The sequence below is a fragment of the Arachis duranensis genome, chromosome 6 (assembly GCF_000817695.3).
Source record: "Arachis duranensis cultivar V14167 chromosome 6, aradu.V14167.gnm2.J7QH, whole genome shotgun sequence".
Lineage (NCBI taxonomy): Eukaryota > Viridiplantae > Streptophyta > Magnoliopsida > Fabales > Fabaceae > Arachis > Arachis duranensis.
In genome coordinates, this window is record NC_029777.3 from 103,876,883 (window position 1) to 103,887,728 (window position 10,846).

Here is a 10,846-nt window from a genome sequence, read left to right on the forward strand (position 1 = left end):
ATTAGAGGCTTCCGAATATAATCCTCTTTCCAATTTACCTCCTTTTCATCTCCCTCTGCTTCACTGCGTTCAACCTCACGCAGTCACGCAAACTCACTTCAACGGTTCAACCTCTGCGTTCAGGACTTAGTTTCTCTCCAACCTATCCTCATCATCGTTCTCCACTTTCATCATCACATAAAAACTCACTTGCTATTTTAGGACCCTGTTTCTCTTTAAGCTATCCTCACCATCGTTCTCCACTTCCATCGTCACAGAAATTTCCTACTTTGCCACCAATGGAGTCGCTTCGCCCTTTGCACTGTGTTCCTTTAGTTTTGTGTAAGTAATTATATGTTCCATTGTACTTTTAGTTTGATCTTAATATGATTAGACAGTGGATTTGTTCATAATTGTGTGCTTCTATGCAAGTTAGAGATTTATGACTTGCTTTACTTTCTTTTTTACATATTATATGTTTTATGAATTCTTTTGTATTATAAATTCCTTCTATTCACTTTAGCATTACTTCCTTGCACATTAAATGTTTGATGAATTGCTTTACATTATGAATTATTATGTTTTTCTTTAGTGTTTGATATTGGAGCTTATTGGGTCAACCATTCCACCGGTCTATCCTCGAGGTCCGGTTGCCGAAACACTTCGACAAACCAACGGACATGAGGTACGACGGAACTCAAGACCCTCTAGAACACCTCACGGCCTTTGAGGCCAGGATGAATCTGGAGGGAGTGGGGGACGAAGTAAGATTCCGCGCCTTCCCGGTAACCTTAGCAGGGCCAGCGATCAGGTGGTTTAACGGCCTTCCGCAAGGTTCCATCTACAGTTTCTCGGACATCAGCCGTGCATTCCTAGCCCAATTTACAACACGGATAGCGAAGGCCAAGCACCCTATCAACCTTCTAGGGATAACCCAGAGACAAGGAGAACCGACCAGGAGGTACCTAGATCGGTTCAACGACGAATGCTTGGAAATCGACGGTTTAACCGACTCGGTGGCCAGTCTTTGTCTGACAAACGGCCTCCTCAACGAGAACTTCCGAAAACACCTTACCACGAAGCCGGTGTGGACAATGCATGAAATCCAGACGGTGGCCAAGGAGTACATAAACGACGAGGAAGTCAGCCGAGTCGTGGCCGCCAACAAACGGCAGCCCAGCTACAATCAAACCCGGCAACAGGGCAATGGGGAAAGGCCAAAGGGACAAACCAGGGAAGAAGCGCTGAGTAAGGCACAAAGGACGTTCCCCCGAGTCGGAAAATTCACCAACTACACCCCGCTCAATCTCCCCATCGTGGAAGTCTACCAACAAATAGCCGAGAAAGGAATCCTGCCGAAGCCCCGACCACTCAAAGACCGCACCGGAGGGAACAAGAACCTTTATTGTGATTACCACAAGGGTTACGGCCACCTAACGCAGGATTGTTTCGACCTGAAGGATGCATTGGAACAAGCGACAAGGGAAGGTAAACTCGCGGCCTTCTCCCACCTAATCAGGGAACCAAGGAGGCGCTACCGCGACCAAGACGAGGAAGGCAAAACTCGTTCGGCAAAAAGGCGGCAAGAGCCAGAAGGTGGAGAACACGGCCTCACCGTGATAAACGTAGTGATGGCCAAAAACGCCGCACCAAGATCCAAATCCGCACGTAAGAAGGACGCCAAGATACTGTCGATCTCCTCCTCGTCGACGCGAAACCCTAGGAAGCCTCCACTCATTTCTTTCGGCCCAGAAGACCAGTGGTTCGACGACGTCCCGGAAAACCTACCCATGGTCATAACGGCCAGAGTAGGGACCGGTCTCGTCAAGCGCATCCTTGTTGACACGGGAGCAGATTCAAACATCATGTTCCGCAACGTGTTCGATGCGCTAGGACTAAAGGATGCCGATCTGACGACTCACCAACACGGGGTAATAGGATTGGGCGACCACTTCATCAAACCGGATGGAATAATATCCTTGCCAATCTCAATAGGGCAATCCCAGGGCAGGAGATCGGCGATGGCCGAGTTCGTGATCCTCCGAAACTCCACCGCCTATAATATCATCCTGGGAAGAAAAACGATCAATGATTTCGAAGCCATAATCAGCACAAAGCTGCTGATCATGAAATTCGTTACCGAGGACGGATCCATAGGGTCCATAAGGGGAGACCTCAAAATGGCGGTCGCTTGCGACAACGCCAGCCTCTCCCTCAGAAAGAAGTCTAAGGAGGCGTCCGGTGTGTTCCTAGCCGACCTGGATGCCAGAGTAGATGACAAGCCTAGACCGGAACCAGAAGGGGATCTGGAGAAGTTCAGAATCGGTGACGAAGAGGGGAGATTCACATTCGTCAACAAAAACCTCCCACACGAGTTGAAAGAGACTTTGGTCGAAATGATAAGAGCCAACAGTGACTTGTTTGCCTGGACGCCAGCCGACATGCCGGGCATAGACCCAAAAATCATATCGCATCATCTTGCCGTAAAGGCGGAAGCACGCCCGGTGGCCCAACAGAGGAGAAAGATGTCGGCAGAAAGAGCGGAGGAGGTGGCCAGACAGACGGCCAGTCTCCTAGAAGCAGGCTTCATACGGGAAGTGGACTACTCGACATGGCTCTCGAATGTAGTACTGGTAAAAAAGCACAACGGCAAGTGGAGAATGTGCGTGGACTACTCCGACCTCAACAAAGCATGTCCTAAAGACTGCTTCCCCCTCCCTAACATAGATGCACTCGTCGATGCTGCGGCAGGATACCGGTATCTAAGTTTCATGGACGCCTATTCCGGTTACAACCAGATACCGATGCACCGTCCAGACGAAGACAAGACGGCGTTCATAACGCCAGGAGGAACTTTCTGCTATAAGGTAATGCCATTCGGCCTGAAAAATGCGGGGGCAACGTATCAGAGGCTGATGAACAGGATATTCCACGACCTCATAGGAAAGACAGTTGAAGTCTACGTGGATGACATCCTCGCAAAAACAACACGACCTGTCGACCTTTTGAACGACCTGGCGAGTGTATTCGCGTCCCTCCGACAACACGGTATGAGGCTAAATCCCCTCAAGTGTGCTTTCGCCATGGAAGCTGGAAAGTTTCTCGGGTTCATGATAACCCAAAGAGGGGTAGAAGCCAACCCGGAGAAGTGCCAGGCAATACTCCAAATGAAGAGCCCAGGCAGTATCAAGGAAGTCCAAAGGTTGGTAGGTCGGCTAACTTCATTGTCACGATTTCTTGGAGCATCGGCAACAAAGGCCCTACCATTCTTCAATCTCATGAAGAAAGGAATAGCGTTCGAATGGACACCCGCATGCGAGGAAGCCTTTCAACACTTTAAAGAAATCCTAGCGACACCACCTGTCCTCGGAAAGCCAAGAGAAGGAGAGCCGTTGTACCTATACCTCGCCATAACAGGAGAAGCCTTGGCCTCAGTTTTAGTACGAGAAGAAAGAAGGACACAACAACCAATCTATTTTGTCAGCAGGGCCTTACAAGGGGCAGAGTTGAGATATAACAAATTGGAGAAGTTAGCTCTGGCGCTCCTGACCTCTTCCAGAAGATTAAAGCAGTACTTCCAGAGCCACCAAATCGTCGTGAGAACAGACCAGAGGATCCGACAAGTTCTTCAAAAACCCGACTTGGCGGGGAGAATGATGACCTGGTCGATTGAACTCTCTCAATACGACATACAATATGAACCCTGGCAGGCTATCAAAGCGCAGGCAATGGTGGATTTCCTAGTGGAAGTAGCGGGGGACACAGCCGAAGACACGAACACACGGTGGAAACTCCATGTAGACGGAGCCTCCAACCAGACGTTCGGGGGTGCCGGGGTTATCTTGGAAAGCCCGGCTGGAGTCATATACGAGCAATAAATTAAGTTCGATTTTCCCGTGTCAAACAACCAAGCAGAGAACGAAGCCCTCATAGGGGGCCTAACCTTAGCGGCAGAGGTCGGGGCAACGAGGTTGGAGATATGCAGCGATTCGCAAATTGTCACTTCCCAAGTAAACGGGAACTACCAAGCTAGGGACTCGCTGCTACAGAAGTACTTAGAAAAAGTCAAGGACTTGAGCCGAAAGTTTGAAGAAGTCACGATCCAGCACGTCCCGAGAGAAAAGAACACGCGGGCAGACCTCTTGTCAAAATTGGCTAGCACCAAACCGGGAGAGGGTAACCGGTCTCTAATACAAGGAAAACTAAGAGAACCAGCAGTCACATTACACCTTTCGAAGCTAAGCCCATCATGGCTGGATCCCATTATCGACTTCTTAGAAAGCGGCAAGCTCCCCAACGACGAAAAAGATGCCAAAAAGCTAAGAAGAGAAGCCGCCAGATACGCCATCATCCAGGGCCAGCTTTTCAGGAAAGGATTCAATCATCCCCTGCTGAAGTGTTTACATCCCGACCAGACGGACTACGTCCTCAGGGAAGTCCATGAGGGATGCTGCGGCCACCACATAGGCGGCAAAGCCCTAGCAAGGAAGTTAATCCGAGCAGGGTATTACTGGCCGTCCATGATGGCTGACTCCAAGGAGCTCGTCAAGAAGTGTGTCAAGTGCCAAGAAAACGCCAACTTCCATCGTGCACCCGCCTCCGAGCTCAACTTACTAACGGCCTCTCGACCATTCTCGCAATGGGGAATTGATCTCTTGGGACCTTTTCCCGTCGGCCCGGGACAAGTCAAATACCTCATAGTCGCTATCGACTATTACACAAAATGGATAGAGGCTGAACTGCTGGCCAGCATATCCTCGTCCAATTGCAGGAAATTCATGTGGAGACAAGTCGTAACACGGTTTGGTATCCCGGAGGTCGTCATCTCGGACAACGGGACACAATTCACGGACAAAAAGTTCACGGAATTCCTCACCGGCCTAGGCATAAAGCAGAGATTCTCCTCGGTAGAACACCCACAGACAAACGGGCAGGTCGAATCCGCGAATAAGGTCATCTTGCAAGGGCTCAAGAAGAGGTTGGATAGCAAGAAAGGCTCTTGGGCCGACGAGCTGGCCTCGGTCCTATGGTCTTACCGAAAAACCGAACAGTCCTCCACCAAAAAGACACCCTTCCGACTAACCTACGGGTCAGATGCAGTGATACCCGTAGAAATCGGAGAGCCGAGCCCACGGCTACTTTTGAAGGGAGTAGACGAAGCCGTCGAGAAAGACCTGATAGAAGAAACCAGGGAATTGGCCCATCTGGCAGAAGCAGCGCTAAAACAGAGGATGGCTCTACGATACAACGCCAAAGCGCTCAAAAGGAAGTTCGAAAAAGACGACCTCGTCCTGAGACGTAACGACATCGGCCCGTCCGCTCCGGGAGAAGGCAAACTAGCGGCGAACTGGGAAGGACCATACCGAATCAAGGAGGTAATCGGAAGNAGGGACCATATCGAGTCAAGGAGGTAATCGGAAGAGGAGCATACAAACTAGAAAGACTCAATGGCAAGGAGGTCCCGAGGACATGGAATGCGGATAACTTAAGGAGGTTTTATTCATAAGCCATCTATTTCGTAATAGCACTTCAGTATCTTGGATATAATGATTAAACCCTCCTAACTCTTTACATACTACATTTGCCTATGTTATTTTCTAAACTTTCTACATTATACCTTTGTCTATGCCGTTTTCCAATTGTTAACTCTCTGAGCAACCATTATAAAAACGATGATGCGAGGCTTCGGGACTGATCACCCCGAGAGCCCCTCAGTTCAAAAAGATACGATGAACGACCACAACAAGAACGCACGCCATAAACGGCTAACGCGAGTAAACGGAAACACGAAGTAAATCGACGGCGAATAAGACAAGAAAAGTCAAACTTACGGGCAAACAAACCCACAAACCCACTAACGGGCACCAAAGTCATAACAACGTTCAACAAAAAGTACAAACAAAACAAACATCACTTCTTCGGCATATCGACAATTTTGCCATCCTTAATTGTCTTGAAGACTCCGATCGCCGACACATCAAAATCCGGTGAAACGACCTTCACCTGAGCTTTGAGCGCCTCTTCAGTCATGAAAATCGCATTCTTGCCCTGCTCCTTGATTTCCTTATGCTTTTGCTTAAACAACTCGGCTTCCTCCCGAGCTACCTTGGCAGCCGCCACTGCATCATCCCGCTCTTTCTCCAGAGCGGACAGCCGACTCTGCGCAGCACTCAATTGGCTCTTCAAGGTCGTCTCCTGCTCCGTTAAACGGGATACGGAGGCATCGGCGGTCTTCAATTTCTCCTCTGCCAAAGCAGCCTTTTTCTCAGCAGCATCAACCTTATTTCCCGCTTCGACCAGCTGATCCTGAAGTGTCTTAACTTCAGTTTTGTACTTATTATTGGCATTAACAGAGGACTCGAGCTTCCGACGAAGCGAGGCCATACCAGAAAGTTCGAACTCCGCTTTCCTGGCTATGGCCGCGCCGCGAAGAAGAGTGCGGTACATCCACCGAGCCTGCCCCGAGAGGTCGGTGCCATGGAAATGATCCTCTGTGCCCGGAAGCAGTTGAGCGTCTATGAACGTTCCGGCATCGAAGTTCCTTCCCATAACAGTCAAAACACCCTCAGGACTAGACTGGGACCTCTGTCTCTTGGGGGTAGGGATGACAGACAACTCTTCCTCCTCCTCCCGACGAGAGGAAGAAGACTGCCCAGGAATAGCAATTTCTGGAGGAATCTGAGTCGCGGAAGTCGGGGTGGCGGCGGAGGTCGGGGTGGCGGCCTTTGTGGACGCATCAACGTCGGCAGCAGGCACTTCTGGAGGAACCGTTGCCTGTTGTCCTGCGGCCTCCTCACCCTCGTCATCTTGAAGAAAAGTATGAAACAAGTTGTCCATGCCGGTCACCTCGGCAGAAAGTCCCACTACAAAACAATTTGAAAAACGAACAAGTCAAACAAGCCAAACAAAAGAAGCAATAGGAAAATTTAAACAAGTGACCACACGGCAAGAAGGACTCACAGACATAATCTCTGGCAACCTCACGATTTCCCATGAGAAGATGGGGATTCATGTTATTTCTCCCAAGAACCGCCAACAAGATGTCGGCTATCCGCCGATCTACGGCCGACATCCCTTTATAAGTAACCTTGATAAAAGGATTAGACCCCGCCCCGAAACTCCAATACGTCGGGATGAGGCGCTCCTTTTCCAAGGATAACCAAAAAGGGTGGCGACCCTTAGCCGGACGAACCTTAAAATACTTGTCCTTGAACCCATGATAGGAGTCCTCGAACAAGCCAAAGATCCTCCGACCCTGGGCAGACCGGAAGGACATGAACCCCTTCTTGTGTTTCCCCTCCTTGGAAGGATTAGTTAAAGTAAAGAAGAAAAGGAAGACGTCGACGGAGGTCGGCAGCTCTAGATATTCGCACACCATCTCAAAGAAGCGAATGGACGCCCAGCTATTCGGATGCAATTGAGATGGTGCCACGGATATTCGATTTAGAAGGCCCATCTGGAAGGGGGAAAAGGGGATGCGGACCCCGACCTGAGTGAACATGGCCTTGTAGAACCAAATCCAATCGGCAACCCGGGGGGCATTGAAATTAATTTCATAAAGCCGTTCATAAGGGGCGGGGACATAAACATCATAGTTCGCCTCCTCGTCGGTACCCCCACAGAGATACTCGGCTTGGCGAAACTCCGTTAGCTCCTCCTCCCCCATCTGATTGGGAGAGTTCTTGAGGTCGGAAACTACCCACGCGTACGGGTCGTAACCCGCGGCGGAGGTCGAAGCTCGGCTAACGACACGAGGCATACCTACAGTGGGGGCACCGCGCGGTTAGTCCGTGAGGTCGGAACCCGGGAAAAACCCAAAGAAACCCCTCGTGCCGTAGCCACAAGGGGGACCAAACAAACCGAGACCGGACAAAAGCATAAACCCCCCCAGGATCAATAAAAAGAAAAGAAAGTGCATCCACAAAATGCGCCCGCAAATAGCCAAAAAGAGCAAGAATAGAGCAAGAACAAGAAAAATGATCATGGCAGACATGCAAACAACCATTAGAATAAAGGGAAAAGAAGCAATTACCTGGAAGAATTGAGGAAGTTCAAACAGGGATGAAGCGCGTTAGAGCAATGTGCGTTAGAGCAATGGAAACAGCCTTTGTGTGATGGGAGCAAAGAAGGAACGAATAGGCAGTATGATCAAGGAGGTAAATAAATGGAAGAAGAAGAGAAGCATGAAACTGTTCAAAACCGCTCTATTGGAAGCGCGAAAGACTTGGGGGCAGAACTGTCTTTACACACACAGGAATTTTCAATCTTTTATGGGCATTTAATGCCCCGCGCGAAAAACGAGGCGACAAAGGAACGCCTCGAACCACGAACGGGCACACATGTGGGCAGCGCGTCACTCACACGAGCGGTCGACCAAACGACAACGATGGCAGAAGACTCGCCGCCAACAGCCTATACGGCTGATTGTCGGCGCGTGGGGGCACTGTTGCGGGCCGGCCCAAAGCTACTTACGGGTCGGCCCGACCCGTCGAGAACCCGACCCGAACGGTCGAGCTCTCAGCGTTTGCCACGACACCTGAACACGCGTCCTCACATCCCCCTAACACAGCTCGGAGGAATCTTCGTGGAAAGTGGGCTCGTCCCCTCTGGGCCCACCTCTGACAAGTATAAATGGGGAAGGACCTGCCCTTCCCAAGGTACGTCATATCCTTCCACCTAATTATTCTGCCCGCCTGCACATCGCTGACTTGAGCGTCAGAGTGTCTTTGCAGGTGGCGCCCCCCCTCATTCTCTCTCCACAACAAGAGCTCGGCTACTCGGCAATCCCAACTCCCGTACGATCAAGGCAAGGGCGTCCCCATCCCATTACCTACTCACCCGATCTGTCCGGAAACCGACTACCGAACACTTTCTTTTAAAAATCATCTAGAAAAAAATTTAATCTTTTTAAAACCAAATAAAATGGTACTTTACATAGTCTATAAAATTGCGTTTATTTATTGACACGAGATACTAAGATAGGAATATAGAGATACCAAATCATATTTGCCAGATAAGACATAGACAGACATATTATATCTAAAGATACTAAATTAGTGTATTTTGTATCTATCTTGATAGAAAGGATAAAGACACTAACAAAAGATAAATTTATTTTTTATTTTTTTATTATTTTTTATAATATATTTTTTTTAATTTTTTGATTAAAAAAATAAAAATAAATTAAACTTTCATAATTTATTCTAATTTATCATTAAATAAAATATAAAAATATTAATTTTTATATTTTTATTTTTTTGTATCTTTTTTTCAGCATTTTGTATTGTCTTATTTTCAAAACTAAACACATTCTAAATGCCTTACCTCTACTATGCAAGTTCCACAGCTACCACCTCCTCCACAATTCATCACCTTCCCCTGTTGAAACGGTGCTCAAAAGCTCAAAAGTCAAAATCATATTGCATTGTAAACATTAATAATAAATAAAAACTAACATATATTATTATCTTTGATGATTAAAAATTATTAAATATTAATTTATTTAAATATATTGAATCATCTAATTAATAATTTTTAACTATCATGAATTTTTATTATAAAAATAATATTAATAAGGCGGTATTATTTTAGTGGGTGTATGTGGTTAATTTTTAGAAAGCGTATATGTATATGTATGTATGCGGTCTAAAATAATCGAAATTCATAGAAGAAGAAGGGTAAATTATGAAAGGAAGGAAACGTTACACGTACATAGGTGGCATAAAGCTCAATATTGTTATCCAACATTATGTTCCTCAACAGCTTCTCTCCACTTATTTCTTTTGCTTTATCCACAGGGTACGATCCATCACTTGAAGCCTTCGGCTGATGAATAATACATTAACAATAATTCCAATTATCTTTTTTTTTTTATTTCTTCTACTTCAAATTATCTTATAAATATTCACAATTCAGACACTACTACATAATTGTTAAATTAACAAACTTTTTACCTTATTTTTATCCGAAATAAATGTATGGATATATGGCACTAATAAAAACAACATACCCCAATGAATTCAAGCTCTATTTCAGGCTTTGCGGGAGGAGATTCCGGCGAGTTCACGGCAGCAAAAGGGGCTGAGATGGGTTGTCGCCGGCGGGGGAAGTAGCTGTTGGAGGGGAGTGAAATGGGAGTGAATATATTCATGGAAGCCATTATTTATTGTCTCTCCCACAACCCGTTTATTCACTTAGCTTGTTGAATCTTTTGTGATGATAATAATAATAATAATAAATAAGGAAAAATATAGGTAGACATGTACGTGGATTTTAATTAGAACACAGTCTCTTATCCCGTTTTTTATTTGCAACTCTAGAACACTCACCCGTGACAACTAGAAGAGATTAAGAGAAAATATACGATCATCTATTTATTTTTGGAATAATTTATTATTATTATTATTATTATTATTATTATTATTATTATTATTATTATCATTATTATTATTATTATTATTTTGGGTTAAATTTGATAGTTTTAACTTAATCACCATCCAATATCGTTCAGTAAAATTTCAAGGAATTAACAAACTCTGTTTTGTGTTTATAATAGTGAGTAGCTGCTCATCGATGTTAAAGTTTTGACATAAATAAAATACTATTGATCATAAAGTTTTTAATATTATATTATGATAAACAAATATATTATATCTTAGATATGAATTTTTTTTTATGATTTTACTATTATTTTAATTATCTGCTCTCATTATTAGCAATTAATATGATTTATTTAATTTATTTGCTGATTTAACATTTCATATCTTTTCAATATTTATTTTTATTGTGGTTGTTTTTTTCCCTCAATTAATCATATATTATCATCGTAACTAATGATTTTATATGATATTTCTTAGTTTTAATATTA

The 10,846-nt window shown here is 45.6% G+C and overlaps 1 protein-coding gene across 2 annotated transcripts in view; it reads right to left on the bottom strand.

Annotated features, from left to right (window-relative positions):
• The window catches only part of LOC107495377 (photosynthetic NDH subunit of subcomplex B 3, chloroplastic), a 14,704-nt gene extending 4,429 nt beyond the window's left edge, over nt 1–10,275 (bottom strand). The window contains exons 1-3 of one of the 2 annotated variants that reach the window (XR_001593473.3): nt 9,989–10,273; nt 9,691–9,804; nt 9,304–9,357 (exon numbers count right to left, since the gene is read on the bottom strand). Coding sequence is in view for 1 of the 2 variants with exons in the window: in XM_016116526.3 (XP_015972012.1) it covers nt 9,304–9,357; nt 9,691–9,804; nt 9,989–10,138 (318 nt within the window). In the remaining variant the exon portion in view is untranslated. Of the gene's footprint in view, nt 1–9,303; nt 9,358–9,690; nt 9,805–9,988 lie in introns of both variants that reach the window. The other variant, XM_016116526.3, reaches the window with a different exon arrangement.
• Nucleotides 10,276–10,846: the final 571 nt, after the last annotated feature.